An 18,943-nucleotide genomic window follows, 5' to 3' on the forward strand; every position below is an offset into this window, starting at 1 on the left:
TTATTGACTGTAAAAGAACACAAGAAAGCTGAATGTTCTCGAAAATCGTTAAGAGTTACGAAGAAAATGTATAGGACGTATCTTGTACAACTAGTGTACTTCATTTGTTGATAGCGCAAACCGTTTACCAGGTATTTTAGTTAAGGTAGACCAAAAATTGTCCAAATTTGTGACATACCCCTGTAAAATCCCTCATTAGTTCGAAACGGCGATGTACATCAAAACCTAAAGTATAATTTGACGTGACTCGAATTTCAAGTCATATCCTTACCAAATTTCAGCTCATTCGGTCCAATACTTTTCGAGCGTATCCGGAACAGACAGAAACCATTTAATTTTATTAATAATGTAAATCTATGCGATTGTATGTCTTGTTGTACATGAATCAGATTAAATATGTTAGCGTGACGAAGTATATTTTGTGAAACGAGTCACGTCCACTAGGTCTACCCCTTGTGGGACGCAACTTTCGCACTTCAAAATAATTATCTCCTTTCAAAATCGTAAACCAAGTGACGACTGAATATGCGACGCACCTTACCCGCTACTGGCGACAGAGCAGTTCGAATCCACCATTTCCCTAATTCAAATTTACACAACGTAGCTACCTCGCTCATTCTATGTTTGCTTGTCCAACCGTTGTCCCGTTTCTCTACGTGGTCGGGTGTGAGTTGAGATGAATTTGTCGTGGCGGGGTTTTATGACCAGATTCCCTTCCTGACTTCAACCTCATCACAGGAGTTAATGAGATGAAATGAATGACGTGATATATGATAACAGGAAGGGAGAGGATGAAACCCGGTGCCGGCTCATAGCCTACTCCTATCGAACAGCACCAAGGGGTCTGTTCAAGGTTTAACGACTCTATCCGACGTACAAATCACCATCATATGCTCTCACTCCATACGAGCACTGCGGAGAGATTTGGAATTTAATCCAACCTTTTGGCACGCAATCTAGTGATTAGAAATTGTATACCACCACCTCCCCTACCCTGCCGGCCAACATTCTGATGGTGAAAATGTTTCCACCAGTGGGACTCGAACCGGCTAACCACGGTGTCAGGCCGTTTAGATTTCAACACCTTACGAACACGGCCACGAGTCGGGCTTTGAAGTTTTCATTCTACAATTAGTTTAAATTAATGCAAGAGTTAGTTAAAACACTTTAAATAACAATCATCCTTAATTAAGATAGTTCGTTCCTTAAAAAATTAGTTCACACCAAAAATAGAGCTGTAACAAGCTCTGTCGTGCCTTAATTATGTTTTCAGTCATGGAATGTCGAGCTCCCATTTATAGAGGAACCGTTCGTTATTAACACTTAAAATAACTTGACCTGGACGGAGAACACGCGCACACCCTGCCAATATCACAATGTAAAATAACTTAATGCAACGACGACGGATTTCGTGAACTGATAGCGGTGTGTTTTACACTTAAGTGGGGGACCAACACCTTTGACTGACACAAAATGCTATTTTTCAATGTATTTTTTTTTCATTTAAAATTGAACTTTTCTCTTTGCAACAGTGCAAATGTGTTATTAGTATCTCCAATACTTTCGGAGTTATGACCAGAAACGCGAAGCCCTGTCACCCAAGCAAGCCTTTTATCGGTAGGTGTCTTGCTCGTTTCCTGCGAAGTTTGATTTTCAGAACCGTTTCCCTGATAACTCTGAAAGCTTTCAAGATAATAAGATGAAATTGAGCTAGCTTCATTGGTTAGTTTAAAAGATGTGCTTTCAAATTTAATTAATGAAAAAATTGATTACTTGAAAAAAATTTCATGAAAAATTATGTATACTTGATGGATTTCACTTATTCTAGTACATGTTGTAGCTATAACATTACTAATCATAATAAGAAATAATCATAGAAAAATATTAATGGGTTTGGAAATTTTTAGGGAAAAGGCAAAACAGTGACCATGATACACCACCATTTTGAATACATCATTATATATAATGGCATAGGTTTATATGATTTCTTAATATGTAGGCAAGCTTTAAGGAATAATGTGTATGTCAAGTTTCCTTTTAGTATTCATTTCCATTGCCGCAGGGAAAAAGTGTTTAATGCGCCCCATTTTTCTATATTTCAATATGTAGCCCCCCCCCCCCCTTAACCACGTATAATAAGATAGTAAAGAAATAGTATCATTCAGTCAAATAGCTAAACAAGATAATGGTCTGAAAAATACATCATAAGTAAAGCTAGCAATGTGCATTTAACAAAGGAAAATATGAAGCATAAGAGACCTAAAGTAATGAGGAAAATATACATCATAATGAATTTTTTTTTTGCTAGGCTATTTGTTTTACGTCGCACCGACACAGATAGGTCTTATGGCGACGATGGGACGGGAGAGGGCTGTAAGTGGGAAGGAAGCGGCCGTGGCCTTAATTAAGGTACAGCCCCAGCATTTGCCTGGTGTGAAAATGGGAAACCGCGGAAAACCATCTTCAGGGCTGCCGACAGTGGGGTTCGAACCCACTATCTCCCGAACACTGGATACTGGCCGCACTTAAGCGACTGCAGCTATCGAGCTCGGTATGAAATGAATTAAGGTGCTATATGGAAGCATAATCATAACAGAACACAGTAACCTACTATTCACAATACAGTATGTAACAAAACAAGTATGGCGGTAGACAGTGACTATTTACATTCTGTGCACACGAATTAAAAGCTAAATATTATACGCACATACGATATTATTTGAAACTAATATTAAGAAGAATGTTATTCTTTATTGTTGCGTATAGGGTCATCAGTCCATAGACTTAATGCAGCCATCCATGCCACTCTATCCTCTGCAAACCTTTTCCTTTCCACGTAACTGCTACATCCTACATCTATTCCATCTATCTATTCTACCCCAACCATTCACACCAGCTACACTTCTCTCAAAAGTCAACTCAACAAGTCCTGGGTGTTTTAAGTGATGTCATATGTCATTCTATCTCTTCTTCCAGTCGAATTTAACTAAATCGTCCCCATTTCTCCAATTCGATTCGGTATCTCTTCATTTGTGATTAGATCTATCCATTTTTATAGATTTCAAAAGCTTCTATTCTCTTTCCTTCTGAGCTAGTTATCATCAATTTTTCACTTCCATACAATGCCACACTCCAGACGGAAGTCTTCAAAAAGTCTTTCTAATTCCTATATCAAATTTCTTTTCTTAAGAAAGTCCAACCGGGCGAGTTGGCCGTGCGCGTAGAGGCGCGCGGCTGTGAGCTTGCATCCGGGAGATAGTAGGTTCGAATCGCACTATCGGTAGCCCTGAAGATGGTTTTCCGTGGTTTCCCATTTTCACACCAGGCAAATGCTGGGGCTGTACCTTAATTAAGGCCACGGCCGCTTCCTTCCAACTCCTAGGCCTTTCCTATCCCATCGTCGCCATAAGACCTATCTGTGTCGGTGCGACGTAAAGCAACTAGCAAAAAAAAAGTCCTTCCTTTCTTGTGCTAGTCTGCATTTTATGTCCTCCTTACTTCTACCACCATTAGTTATTCTAGTACGCAAGTAACAATATTTAAAACTTCATCTATTATTCTAATATTTCCTGTATCACCTGACTTCGTTCAACTGCACTCCTTCTTCACACCGTTCAACAGTTTCTCCATATCTTCTGCAGACTTAGAGTTTTAATCTCAGAGTTTTAATTTTCTCTCCTTGGATTGTGATTCCCTTTCCAAATTTCTCTCTTTGATTTCCTTTACCGACTGATCTATATAAGAAATGAAAAGGAGAGGGAATAAATTGCAGCCTTGCCTCACTCCTTTCTGAATTGCTGCTTGTTTTGCATAGCCGTCGATTCTTGTCACTACAGAGGATTTTTGTATAGATTGAAGATAATTTCTGCTTTCTCAGTATCTAATTCCAATCATATTCGGTATCTCAAATAGCTTGGTCCACCGAGCTCGATAGCTGCAGTCGCTTAAGTGCGGCCAGTATCCAGTATTCGGGAGACAGTAGGTTCGAACCCCACTGTCGGCAGTCCTGAAAATGGTTTTCCGTGGTTTCCCATTTTCACACCAGGCAAATGCTGGGGCTGTACCTTAATTAAGGCCACGGCCGCTTCCCTCCCACTCCTAGCCCTTCCCTATCCCATCGTCGCCATAAGACCTATCTGTGTCGGTGCGACGTAAAGCAACTAGCAAAAAAAAAAAATAGCTTGGTCCAATCCATAATAATAATAAGAAGAAGAAGAAGAAGAAGAAGAATATCAAACCAAACCACATGGCGCAGCAGCCCCGAATGGCCTTGGCCTACCAAGCGACCGCTGCTCAGCCCGAAGACATGCAGATTACGAGGTGTCGTGTGGGCAGCACGACGGGACCCGTTGGCCGTTATTCTAGTATCAACTCCCGACAAGTGAGAGGATTTTTTTATGCCATAATAGGTTAGAGTGCAGACGTGTTTGAACAAGGCGCAAGTGTCGTCTACCCGCACAACAATTCTGCATCGAGATTTGCATAACTATTAGCGATCTGAACTATTAGAAACCCTGAAATATATCAAATTCACCTACATAATTGTAGTGAGGCTAGATGATTCTTGCGCCTTGTTCAAACACGTCTGCATTTTAACCGATTAGGTACATAAACATCCTTTCCTTACTCCCAACAAATGACTGCAGATTCTCCTCACGAAACATATTTTTATATGTCGTTCACGAAATAAATTCCACTACCTTTTATGAGCAATTTATTGGTGGAGACAAAGATGTCTATTGCTCACCCTAGCGCTCCGGAATTCCCCACTTTGCCATCACGAGGAAGGTCCAGCCCTTAGCTCGGTGAGCCCCGCCCTGTCTCGAAGGGACTATCGACCCCTAGTGACGTCACCGGTGGTCTCGATAGCGGCAGTTATCGAACGGCGGTGACGTCACGTCCAGCTGGCGAGGTTGTACGAGTTAAAATTAGGCCGACTGTATATAGCTCAGAAGTGATCGCGGATAATTTTGTACTTTTGAATGGGTGACCCTAGAGTGTTCACGTGTTACACCGCGTGCCCAACACGACAGCTCCTAACAGTCTGCAGACGGCAAATGTAACCTATCAGTTATAATGACACTCAGGATTAACACGAATTTGGCTCGAACTGGGCTCAACGTAAACGTAAAGTAGTATGATCCATACTGTCAGTGGAGAGATGGCGTTGAATCATCCACCACTAATCTGCATTTAGGGCAGTCGCCCAAGTGGCAGATTCCCTATGTGTTGTTTACCTAGTCTTTCCTTAAATAATTGCAAATAATTTGGAAATTATTGAACATCTTAGTCAATTATTTCAATCCCTAACTCCCCTTCTTATAAACGAATACTTGTCCAAGTTTGTTCTCTTGAATTTCAGCTTTATCTTCATATCGTGATTTTTCCTACTTTTAAAAACACCACTCAAGCTTCTTCGTCTACTAATATCATTCCACGCCATCTCTCCACTGACAACTCGGAACATACCACTTAGTGGAGCAACTCGTCTCCTTGCTCCCAAGTCTTCCCAGTCCAAACTTTGCAACATTTTCGTAACGCTGCTATTTTGTCGGAAATCACCCAGAACAAATCAAGCTGGTCTTTTCTTTGGATTTTTTCCAATTCTTGAATCAAGTAATCCTGGTGAGTGTCCCATACACTGGAACAATACTCTAGTTGGGGTCTTACCAGAGACTTATATGCACTCTCCTTTACATCCTTACTACAACCACTAAATACTCTCATAACCATGTGCGGAGATCTGTACCCTTTAAGGCGGAAACACACTACTTTCACCTCATGTGAGTTCAGGCGCATCGTGACGCAATCGAACCTGTCCAGAAAGATGCGCTACAGTATATCTTTTCCACACTGAACGAAATGTAAAGTGATCACACTGCACTCATGTCACGGCTGTTCTCGTCAGGTAGTATCACCAGTGCCAGTTTTTCTTTGTAAATATTTGTTCGCTTTGCTATAAGGGGCTTCCTGGCCGAGGAGGTAAAGGCGTGCTTGGTTCCCCCGGAAGGACATGGGTTTGATTCCCCGTCAGGAAGTCGAATATTGTAAGAAACGAGATTTCCACTTCCGGAGGTGCGCATGGTCCTGAGGTTACGGAGAGTGGAATCCTTTACTTTCCAAAACTCCAAGGGCCTTCATGGCCTGTACGGAGATGACTTCGCTTTGCTACAATCTCATAAAATTCCCTGCCAAAAATATTTTTTAAAATTGTCTTTTGAACTCCCAGGAGGTGATTTGGACCAGCATTGTTTCCTCATAGTTCCAGATCATTAAAATTATTATCGCATCCCCAGATATGACTAGTAGCATTCCTCTGTAGCCCTATCCTTTAGAATTCACACAGTATTTCTTCACATTTTTCATGATTCTTGGAATCATTATCACTACTACATTTATCAGAATACAATTCTAAACCTCTGTTAGAAAGATCACTATCTCCACTAATATCTGACACATCTCCAATTCCGCATTCTTTCAAATATTTCGACACTACTCCGCGATAAGTAGATGATATAGTGTGAACTCTAACATGAATAATGTTTATAAACTTGGCCTGCTTGTGAAATAAATACGGGGAACACTGTCAATAAGGGGCTGAGAGATTTCTGAGTCATAACAGCACAGCGTGGTTTCAGAAGACCCTTCAATATTTCTGTAAACACGCTTGTACTGACGATATTACAGTGACTCTCTATACACTGTGGACCACATTTGTGATGAGCGCTTTTGGAATGTCCACCACGGCAGGCGATTCAGAAAACTCGAGCGTTCTGGAGCGTTATTATTATTATTATTATTATTATTATTATTATTATTATTATTATTATTATTATTATTATTAAAGTATCATCGATATCATTGAGTAATACAAATACAGGATAATTCTGCAAAACATGGTTGAAATTTATTGAGATTTTCTTTCTTTCTTTCTTTCTTCGTCCGCTTACCGTTCAGGGTTGGTTTATTCCCTCGGGCTCAGCGAGGGATCCCACCTCTATCGCCTCAAGGACAGTGTCCTGGAGCGCAAGACATTTGTTCGTGGATACAACTGGGGAGAAGGATCAGTACCTCTTCCAGGCTGCTTCACGTGCTATGCTGAATAAGGTCCTCGTGGAAAGATTCGAAGGGATAGGCAAGGGAGAGGGAAGGAAGTGATCGTGACCTCAAGTTAGGTACCATCCCGGACTTTGCCTGGAGGACAAGTGGGAAGCCACGGAAAACGACTTCAATGATGGCTGAGGTGTGAATAGAACCCCCCTCTACTCAGTTGACCTCCCGAGGCTGAGTGGACGCCGTTCCAGTCCTCGTACCACTTTTAAATTTTGTGGCAGAAGCGCGAATCGAACACGGCCTTCCGGAGGTGACAACAAATTACACTAACCACTACACCACAGAGGCAGACTTGTTGTGATTTAAGGATGTTATTTAATTTTAGTGTAAGTGGAAGTTCTGAATTTGTTATCTTCTTTGACGAATGCATAACTTTATTTCATGGTCATGCATAAATATACACTCGGGTGGACTTCCTGAGTCCCAACGATTTTTCTGTGAAAATCTTAACCTCGTGTTACAGTTATTCGATGCCCGGACTTCAAACTTACTGCGTTACCTTGTCTCCCATATTCTTCTTCTTCTTGTTTTCGAATGGGTCTCCCATATATTATTATTATTATTATTATTATTATTATTATTATTATTATTATTATTATTATTATTATTTCGAATGGGCCACCAGAGGACCACGTGCCAATTTCAATTCCTTCTTCTTTGTTCTTTCCTTTTCTTCCAGTACGCTTTCATCTGTTCACTATGTTTCTTCTTTCTGTCTTCAGACCACTTTGAACCAGTCTTTTTTACTTTCCTACCTTGGAATCCTTCTATTTTGATACTTTTTCCCGAAAGCTTTCTCTATTATTTATTTCTTCTGTTGTTATATTGTTTTTTTCTAAATCCTTTCTTACTTCATTGACCCAGCTTGTCGTTGATTTCTTACCCCGCAAATATCTGAAAATCTTACTGGTTAATCTACTATCTTGCATTCGATATAAATGTCCAAAAAACATAAGTCTCCTTTTCCTCATTACATCTGATATATTTTCTATTTTTTGATATATTTCAGCATTATTATTATTATTTAGATAGACCCAAACAGAAGACCTCAAGAGCTAGTTTTTTCGCCCAAAGTACGAATAGTGTGGAGGAAGGAGGAATAAGCGAGGGCTTAAGCAATTCTACATTCCAGAAGGGGAGCGCGTCATAAAAAGTTTGCAGACCACTTATTTATAGGGTTTGGAATAAGGGATTGGAATATATTTATTTTTTACCAAGGGAGATGTTCAATAAATTTACATCTTCTTTGAAATAGAAGGAAAAACTAGGTAAAAAGCTTATATGAAATCTTTCACGTGGGCGACAGCACTAAATCAGTGATAGTGGTTTAAATGAGTACTGCGTGTTATTGCCGATGTAGAACTTGGTTATCATAGGCTTACCATGTTCAAATTTACAAATGCATTACATTCTTTCAGGAGAAAAGGCCAACAGAGTTTTGAAATTGGAATCCAGGACAATTTTTATAAGTTAACTAGTGGAGCCGCATTCCTTATAAATACGTCAGATAACTCGTCTTAATATGCCTGTCGTAGTCATAGAGTTTTGCCTGCCCTTTTCAATAATTTTATGAACATTTAATGCCGGTACATAATAAGCGTTTCACTCGTAATGTAGTATAACGCTTCTTTCCATACAGTATTAACTGTGTTTCGAGCGCCTAACGTATCTGGTTGTTAACATTTTCAAACGATCTTGCCCAAGATAGCGTAATTGGCCGTGGCTCAATACTGGTTGCCCTACGCTTTGTTAATGGTAATGGTCATACAGAAGGCTAGTCGACGTGATACCTTCCCGTCTGTGCGTACGCTATTAGCAGCATATAAGTTATTAGGAAACTTCTGCCATCTGTTGAGTGTATTAAGAAGCTCGGGAAGGTCAGAAAATCAAAGAGTATACAGCACAGAATAATAATCTTCCATAAGCAGAAGAAGTATGTACTGTCTGTCTTGACAGGTAGTAATCAAACATGGCTGCATGCAATGACATTACTAACGATGAAAATCACCAAAATATTAAATAAAGTGTTAGTCGCTTGGCAACCAGAATGTATTGCGGGTTAGGGTAAGCCTTCGCCTGCAATTATTGGAGTGTTCGTTTAATGATTTGATTTTATGATTACGCAAAGTTGGATGAACTTAGAGACTTATCAATGTCTTATAATTCACCGACAAGTAATTCCGGAGAGAATAAAACAATAATGAATAAAATCGGTCCAGTAGGACGGAAGGACGGATTTACCAAAGCTGTTTTTAGTAAACTCTTTTAATACACAGATATTTAAAAATAACCGCTCCATAATGGACGAACTATACCGCATATATGAGTTTAGCCCTGTTTTACAGCCGGCTACCCTTTCCGACATCATCTCTATGTGTTTGGGAGATGTATCGTCTTGCGCCTCGAAATACCGCTATGTGTCAATGTTGAGGGGACAAATACTGACCCGCAGCACATGTATCACTTAGAGCGAAAATTCGTTGATACAGTTCATGTAACACTGAACCTTAGATGACAGAACCTTTCTGATCAGAGTTCTAAGCTGAAGTATTATCACATAGCGGTTTTTCTAGGCGCAACCACGATTTAGTCTTCTCATTTTGCTGTGCAGCACTTGGAGCTAAATTTATCAGTCGAACTGGTCCTGTACACATGATGAGTTTGACAAACCTGCAGTAGAGGAATACCAAGAAGAGGGAGGAAGAGCTGATAAGGAATGTAGAAAAAATTGGAAAAAAAATTATTCGATTCTACTTCCTCATCTGTTTGACGAGAGCGATAAAGGAATAGGTTGTCCTCTCAAACAGTCCCTACCTACAAAATGTGAACACCAGCTGAACATTCAATAACCAGCAGATTTCTCCTTTGCCGCTAGTAGTCTATATAAATTTTACCCCTGTGACCCTTTAAAAAAAAAAGAAACCACTTATACCTTTGCGAAAGTCAGCGAAAATCAAATAATCATAAATATGTCTCCCGATCATGGCCATCCATCAACGGCTGCTAATTTCAGGTTGCAACCAGCCATAAGACATATTTATGTCAAACGGTAGATTTTGCGGGAAACCCCTGACACTTGGACACTGCCAACCAGTTGTCATGGTCGGTGACCTTCTGTGAAGCGGCTTCTTCTTCTTCTTATTCTTAGTTCTGATCTTTGTCCGATTTCATTTGAGGTGTGCCCTTCTAGTTTGAATTCGTCAGTTCTTTCTGTCCTGGTCTATGGTTAGATTTAGTTGAGCTTGCTGCAAGTATTCATTTAAAACGGGCTTCCAAGTTCAATGACATCTTCGTCGGCTTCTCGGTTGATCGTATTTCCATTACTGCGGGAATCATTTGGTCTTTCGTGCTTCTCTTGCCATGGCCGTCCCACGTCGCACCGACACAGATAGGTCTTATGGCGACGATGGGACAGGAAAGGCCGAGTAGTTGGAAGGAAGCGGCCGTGGCCTTAATTAAGGTACAGCACCAGCATTTGCCTGGTGTGAAAATGGGAAACCACGGAAAACCATCTTCAGGGCTGCTGACAATGGGATTCGAACCCACTATCTCCGGGATGCAAGACCACAGCCGCGCACCTCTAACCGCACGGCCAACTCGCCCGGTATTTTCATTCCTTACGTTGAAGGGGTGCGGCAGACTCTCTCAGGCCAAGGAGATTTGTAATAATGTTATTGTCTTTACGTCACACTAACTACTTTTACGGCTTTCGGGGACGCCGAGATACCGGAATTTAGTCTCGGTAGAGATCTTATACGTGCCAAAAATCTACCGACACGACTCTGACGTATCTGACCACCTTAAAATACCACCGGACTGAGCCAGGTTCGAACCTGCCAAGTTGGGGTCCGAAGGCTAGCGCCTCAACCCTCTGAGCCACTCAGCTCGGGAGCAGATTTGAAACGGTGATTTAATGTCCGGAGAAGTCCGACTCATTGGCTGAATGGTCAGCGTTGAGGCCTTCGCTTCAGATTGCCCCTCGTTCGATCCCCGGCTGGGTCGTAGATTTTAATTGCGTATGATTAATTCTTCTGGCTCGGGGACTGGGTGTTTGTCCCAACACTTTACCCTCTTCATATTCAGACACACCACATTACCAACCATCACATGAATACCCAACAGTGATTTCATCCCTCCACATGGTGTTGGCATCCGGTCGTAAAACGGAACCAAATCACGTAGGCCAATGTGTGACACAGTTCGCACACGTGATCCCACAGATGTGGGAAAAGCAGTAGAAGAAAAAGATTTATAGTCCGGAAAAGGTGAGGGGGGTAGCGGCCGTGGCCTATGAAAGGATCGGTCCCGAGCGCAGGAGAATGGTAAACCATTCTCAGGACAGCCGACGGACGGGGCCAACCCTTCCGACTCGCAGAGCAAACCTAGTCGATCAAATCATCAGTCACCATTCATCTGCATTTAGGACTGTCGCCCAGGTGGCAGATTAACTATCAGTTTACATAGTTGTTCTTAAATGATTTGAACCGAAACGCACTCTGCTCAATTTCATAGGCCATTCACTTCTCACCATAGAATATGGCTGGTCTTACTGCTACTGTGAAACACGCTTACAAAATGTCCTCAACTCTGCAGCGAATGCGTACTTCGGCGTACCTTGAGACTGAATGTGGGAGTCGAATCCCGTTGTTCCTCCAAGTGATTGTTCAGCTTGCGCCAGCTCTAACTAGAAGTGTCAAGTGTGAAGGCGGACATTCAGTGGCTTGTTAATTCACCCCCCGCGGACTCGACGACCGACTTCTTAGAAGAATTCCTGATTAATTCCTAAGCCACAGTGAGGTAATACCTTGAAATAGGAGTTTCATCATCCAAGATTACAACAACTTATTTTCTATTCATTGAAGAAAATTAGAAGAATCTGTAGAGCAGTATATTTCTTTATTCAACACACACACATTTCTTTTGTACTCTATACCAGCCACAAACTAGAGCTGCCAGACCAATTTATGAATTTTAGGAAACAGACTACGCTTTTTGCACTTAGCTTGTAATATACTATCTTGTTTTGATAAGGAACAACGCTTCATTCTTGGCAGACACTGGCGAACTGAATTCTCTTTCCTAGAACTAAAATATTCTGTAGACTGGTATCCTCACAGTCGACATATAAAATGCTGCCATAGTTATCTCTGTCAGAAGACGAGGCACGGCTTAAATCAACCCGACATAATAATAATAATTCTTCTCCATCCCTGGCACAGGCCGATACTCAATGGCTAGAAAGAAAAAGGGATGACATTTATATTTAATAACTACCGCTGCTGAAATTCCGTGACTTCACCGACGGCGGCATCTGTACAGTGGAAAAAAGAACTCAGGTGATTTATTTATTTATTTATTTATTTATTTATTTATTTATTTATTTATTTATTTATTTATTTATTTATTTATTTATTTATTTATTTATTGGCCGAGTGGCTCAGGCACAGTTGAGACGCTGGCCTTCTGACCCCAGCTTGCCAGGTTCCATCTTGGCTCAGTCCAGTGATATTTGAATGTGCTCAAATGCAGTATGTCAGCCTCGCTTCGGTAGATTTACTGGCACTTAAAAGAACTCCTGCGGAACTAAATTCCGGCACCTTGACGTCTCCGAAAACCGTAAAAATAGTTATAGGAACGTAAAGCAAATAGCATCATCATCATCATAATCATTATAATTATTATGTCCAGCTCCTTGGCTGAATGGTCTGTGCAGTGCTCTTCGGTTCAGAGGGCCCCGGGTTCGATTCCCGAGCGGGTCGTAGATTTTAACTTTAAATGGTTAATTCCCTTGGCTCCGGGACTGGGTATTTGTGCTGTCCCCAGCATCCCTGAGACTCACATACCAAACATAAGACTATCCTCCACCACAATAACACGCATTTACCTACACATGGCAGATGCCGCCCACCCTCATCAGAGAGTCTGCCTTACGAGGGATGCACCCGGCTAGAAATAGCCACACGAAATTATTATTATTATTATTATTATTATTATTATTATTATTATTATTATTATTATTATTATTATTATTATTTATTGTTCTCCTGGTTTATTGCTCAGAAACAAAGGATCGTAACTTTGTCAAGGTCTTTTTGCAGTCGTTGACAATCATGTAACTTACATAATACTTGTGGCAAAACGACTGATCCTGTGAACATTCACAGGATGTGATGTCCAACAAGTACAAAAGATTTCCAGTGGACTTGGAGGTTCGAACGACGAAGAGCAGAATGGCCGGTCCAGCAATATCAGACACATTCATAAATGCCATTGTACCGGAGAACGAAGGTGCTAGAGAACACTCGTTATACGCTATTACAATGTTTGAATAAGATAAACGAGTCTTGCCAAAACTATGCAGTGTTTTTGTTTTGACTTGTCTTCACCTGTTTACTTACAAAATATACATTTTTGACTTACCTTCCTAGTTCTAAATATGGTACTTTTTAAGTACAGATATAAAAAAAGTACAATTTGAAGTATTCAGTACTTTCCCGTACTATTCTTTATATTGTATTTTGTACTCTACCCCTTCACCAAACCTGTAAAATAACGTGTATTTTCTCGTCTATTCCAGACGAGCAGGAACGAGTGCAGAAGAAGACTTTCGTCAACTGGATCAACTCGTACCTATCCAAGGTAAGAACTCTTTTGCATCTTCCTAATAACATTAAAAAAAAAATAAACACAATTTAGGTTCTGAAAGTAGCTGTATCATGTGTTAAACGCTACAGTTTGAGTAAAATGAGACCATTTTCGTTCTTCTTGGAGGTTAGAGCACATCTGAAGATGTCTGATGAATTTTAAGCGAATCAGCCTAATTAAATTGTGTAGCGATGAAAGGAATGGCTTAGGATAGGCTGGTGTGGAGAACTGCATCGAACGAGATCAGCTGGGCAACACTTTAATGTTCACGGTATTTCTTCAGAAGGCTTGCAGTGACGTACCTGTGTATATGTGGTGAGGTGACGTAATGACCTATACTAGGTAGCGCTAGCAGCGAGGAAGATTTGACTAACGCTGCTCCAAAACGGTCTGTTGCTATGGCAACGAACCCAGTGATGCCACATTTTAGAGAGTGGTGGTGGTGGTGATTATTGTTTTGAAAGGAAGTACAACTCGGCAACTATCCTCTATTAACACTAATCAGAGAGGAAAGATGGAAGGGATCCGACATTTGCAAAAATGAAAGTATCGGCTAAATAAAGAGAAGGGCCACAATGGGCATGAAAATGTAAGACTGCCTAGGGCTCGAATGCTCTAATACCGTTGGCGTCGGAAAAGAACAAGAATTGACCAAGGAAGATCGGATAGGATGATGAAAGTGAGGAGCCTGGCACAAGTAAGTGGAAGCAACCACATTCTAGGGATTCTATCGCCACGTGGCTTGGCTTCCTCTCAGACGTTGACAGAGAAAGGAAGCGTATCTATGAACCGAACCTAACTTATTATGAAGATAAATTTTAATTGAAGGGCATTAAAGTGATAGGATTAACGATAGGAGCTCGACGGACTATTCCTGAATTCATTGTGAATTTTTGGGAGCAGTTTAATGTAGACGTTCCAGAACAACAAACTATTTTGTTAGCTTTACGAGGCTCCATTTCATTACTGAGAAATTATTGATTCGTGTTATAACTCTTGCACTTTACGGACATTATGCGAATAATGAAATCAACAACATTATTGTAAAGCAAGATTATAATTTCATTTGTTTCGTAATGCTTTGTCCATTCTGGCAACCTTCAATAGAGGGAAGTTTAATGAATAAATAAATAAATAGTCCGCCTCTGTGGTGTAGTGGTTAGCGTGATTAGCTGCCACCCCCGGAGGCCCGGGTTTGATTACCGTCTCTCCCACGAAATTCGAAAAGTGGTACGAGCGATGGAACGGGCTCCACTTAGCCTCAGGAGGTCGACTGAGTAGAGGTGGATTCGATTCCCACTTCAGCCATCCTGGAAGTGGTTTTCCGTGGTATCCCACTTCTCCTCCAGGCAAATGCCGGGATGGTACCTAACTTAAGGCCACGGCCGCTTCCTTCCCTCTTCCTTGCCTGCCCCTTCCAATCTTCCCATCCCTCCACAAGGCCCCTATTCAGCATAGCAGGTGAGGCCAGCTGGGCGAGCTAATGGTCATTCTCCCCAGTTGTATCCCCGACCCAAAGTCTGAATCTCCAGGACACTGCCCTTGAGGCGGTAGAGGTGGCATCCCTCGCTGAGTCCGAGGGAAAAACCGACCCTGGAGGGCAAACAGATTAAGAAAGAAAGAAGGAATAAATAAATAAATAAATAAATAAATAAATAAATAAATAAATAAATAAATAAATAAATAGTTTGTAATGCTTTCGGTGTTTTTTCCGAATATTCCTTTTGTTGCTGTGCTTTTATCAGTTACTAGTTGTACAATTTTCCTAGTTTTATTCTCGAATTGTACCGTTAAATGGTATAAATATCAGTCTCATCCGGAGAAACTGTTGAATGGTATAGAGACAGTTTTTCAGAAAAAGTACAAAATAAAAATAAATAAATCTAAAAGAAAGGTAAAGGAGTGCAGTCGAACGAAGTCTGGTGATGCAGGAAATTGGCTAGCAGAGTGACTAATGATGGCAGAAGTAAAGAGGTCATAAAATGCAGACTAGCACAAGAAACGAAGGTTTTTCTTAAGAAAAGAAATTTGTTCGCTTCGAATATTTATGTTTTTGAAGACATGGCATTGTGTAGAAGTGAAACACGGACAACTAGCTCAGAGAATATGAGCTGAAATGAGCTGAAGGTGATGTGGATAGATCGAATACTAACTGGAACTGAGGAGAGGAGAACAATTTTTATAAATTTGACCAGAAGAAGAGAGAGAATGATAAGACACGTCTTAAGATATCCAGGACTTGTTCAGTTGGATTGTAGGGAAGGCATTAATACAACAAACAGATTGGAGTAGTCACGTAGCAATGAAAAGGCTAGCTCAGGATAGGGTGGCATGGAGAGCTGCATCAAACCAGTCTATGGACTGCTGACCCAAGCGATAACAACATACTATTGTCACGTTCAAAGCAATATATTATCGGTATCCCAACTTCTCGTAAAACCGATTAACAGCTGAAGTAAAATTAAACACATAATACGCATAATCACCATCATCATCATCATCTGTTTACCCTCCAGGTTCGGTTTTTCCCTCGGACTTAGCGAGGGATCCCACCTCTACCGCCTCAAGGGCAGTGTCCTGGAGCTTCAGACTCTTGGTCGGGGGATAGATACAACTGGGGAGTATGACCAGTACCTCGCCCAGGCGGCCTCATCTGCTATGCTGAACAGGGGCCTTGAGGAGGGATGGGAAGATTGGAAGGGATAGACAAGGAAGAGGGAAGGAAGCGGCCGTGGCCTTAAGTTAGGTACCATCCCGGCATTCGCCTGGAGGAGAAGTGGGAAACCACGGAAAACCACTTCCAGGATGGCTGAGGTGGGAATCGAACCCACCTCTACTCAGTTGACCTCCCGAGGCTGAGTGGACCCCGTTCCAGCCCTCGTGCCACATTTCAAATTATCGTGGCAGAGCCGGGAATCGAACCCGGGCCTCCGGGGGTGGCAGCTAATCACGCTAACCACTACACCACAGAGGCGGACATAATACGCATAATACGCATTGAAAACTCATTCAAACTCGATAGAGGATATGTTTCACGTAATTACTTTTATCTATGAAATGAGGACAGAGGATAATCCAAAAGTTTTCAACCTAATCTTATATTTTCTGGAATATTTAAGAATATCTTCCGAAATTCCGGAGGAATTGGTAACAGTGCATTGGCTCTTCATTTTTAAAACGAGATCGTGTAGAATTTATGTCGGTGTCTAATCTTTCACGTTTTTGTTATGTTTACCGGCTAAAGATCGGTTGCAAAACTATAAACGTATCCTACGTGAAAAGTGAAGACATTTTAGTACACAAAGCACCTTAAATCGTTCTAGTGGTTTGTGAATATCGCCTGAATTAAAATGAGTGGATGTTGTGAAGGAAAGACAAGCGAGTAACTCGAGACTCCCCAGCTTGCATTTGCCCTTTATTAATTCATCCCCACCACCACTACCAGCTCAACTGACACGCACTCAGAGGGTGTGGCTCAGAGGGGTGGCCTGACACTCGCTCGTGACTCTGCTACAAGGCAAAGTGTGCATCGATACTGTTGCAGAGAAGACAGCTGCAAGATATCACGCTCACTAGCCCGCCAAATTCTTACATACAAATATACAATGACATAACAGAAGTCATGGGGTAGGGGTCCAATATCGAGTAGTTCCTTGTATAGCTCGGCCAAGTCCCCGTCGATTGCACAAGTGGAAGAAACGCTTCTGAAAAGATTCTGACCCATACCGTTTGGATAGCTACCCTGCTATGTGTAGTTTCAGGGTCTTGTGTGTGAATAGTCTTGATCACCACGTCCCATAAATGCTAAACAAGATTCATATCCGGCGAATGAGGTGGCTACAACAGACATTGAAACTCTCCAAAACGCTCCTCGAAACAATTCTGGACAACTTGTGGTAGATGACACGGTACAATATTCTGCTGGAATATCTCATCGTGAACACCATGAAGGACTGCAAGTAGTCACCAATTAGTTCAATGACCTATTCAGCTCGATCTGCGGGTCCAGTGAACGGTGCCTTGTTGACAAGTGGGGTCTGTGGCTTCATAGGACTTGCGCGAATTCTATCATCAGCTCGAAACAACTGGGAGAGTTACATGTTACTTGTCCTCCAGGGTCCAATTACCAACGTCACGCGTCCCAATGAGACACTGTGCCGGATGTCGTGGTGTTAACAAGGGCTCTCTGGTAGGTCTTCAGCTCCCATATGCCACTGACGTTAAAGAACACTCCTCTGAGCTGCGGGATATATGTCTGCATTGAATGTGTACGTGATTTGAGCCAGTGTGGCTTGTCTGTTACTCTGGAACATAGTAGCCAGACGCCGCTAATCGCTCGGCCACTGTGCTCTTTGCTGAGTGTGGTAATGGCTTCCATCAGCTACCCCCGATACACACGTGACACCGGCAATCGAGGAATGTTAAACGAATGTAGGCATCATTTCTGTAATGGAATGTTAAATTCATCTGGCCCCCACTACCATGCCCCGTTCAAAAGACGATGATTCACAATCCTCAATTTTCAACTACTCTACCTCTATGGAAACGTTCATTTCCATGTCTCTTTATCATTTAATTATTATTAAAAACAGAATGTAACCATCAACGCTGTGGTCGCCCTCTACTTCTTTTACCCTCCATAGTCACTCCCATTATTCTACTTGATAATCCATTCTCCCTCATTCGCTTCACATTTATAAATATGAAATAGAAGTATTACTGCTTTTACATCCGATTAACTCGACCCCTCCAATTAAGAACATCGTATCTGCATACTACTTGGCATTTTTTCGGAGACACTCAGTTGCCGCGCGGAAGTTCTTTTACATGCCAGTAAATGTGCCAACATACAGCTACGTTCGATCCTGGCTCAGTCTGGTGATATCCGAAGGTGCTCAGGCACTACCGGCACGTAAAATAATTTCAGTGGGGCAAAATTCTGACACCTCGGCGACTCCAAAAAAATTGTGAATATAGTTACTGGATCGTACAAGTGCTGGTCCCGCGGATGTAGGGATAGCGTCCGTGCCTCTTACCCGAAGTACCCGGGTTCGATTCCCGGTCAGGTCAGGGACTTTTACCCGAATCTGAGGGCTGGTTCGAGGTCCACTCAGCCTACATGATTAGACTTGAGGAGCTATCTGACGGTGAGATAGCGGCCCTGGCCTCGAAAGCCAAGAATAAC

The 18,943-nt window shown here is 41.8% G+C and overlaps 1 protein-coding gene across 1 annotated transcript in view; it reads left to right on the forward strand.

Annotated features, from left to right (window-relative positions):
• Msp300 (Muscle-specific protein 300 kDa) overlaps positions 1-18,943 on the forward strand; it is a 589,230-nt gene that overhangs the window by 104,247 nt on the left and 466,040 nt on the right. Inside the window, exon 2 of the mRNA XM_068229229.1 lies at positions 13,691-13,752. Within this exon, the coding sequence (XP_068085330.1) occupies positions 13,691-13,752 (62 nt within the window). The remainder of the gene's footprint in view (positions 1-13,690; positions 13,753-18,943) is intronic.

This window comes from Anabrus simplex, chromosome 9 (assembly GCF_040414725.1).
Source record: "Anabrus simplex isolate iqAnaSimp1 chromosome 9, ASM4041472v1, whole genome shotgun sequence".
Classification (NCBI taxonomy): Eukaryota; Metazoa; Arthropoda; class Insecta; order Orthoptera; family Tettigoniidae; genus Anabrus; species Anabrus simplex.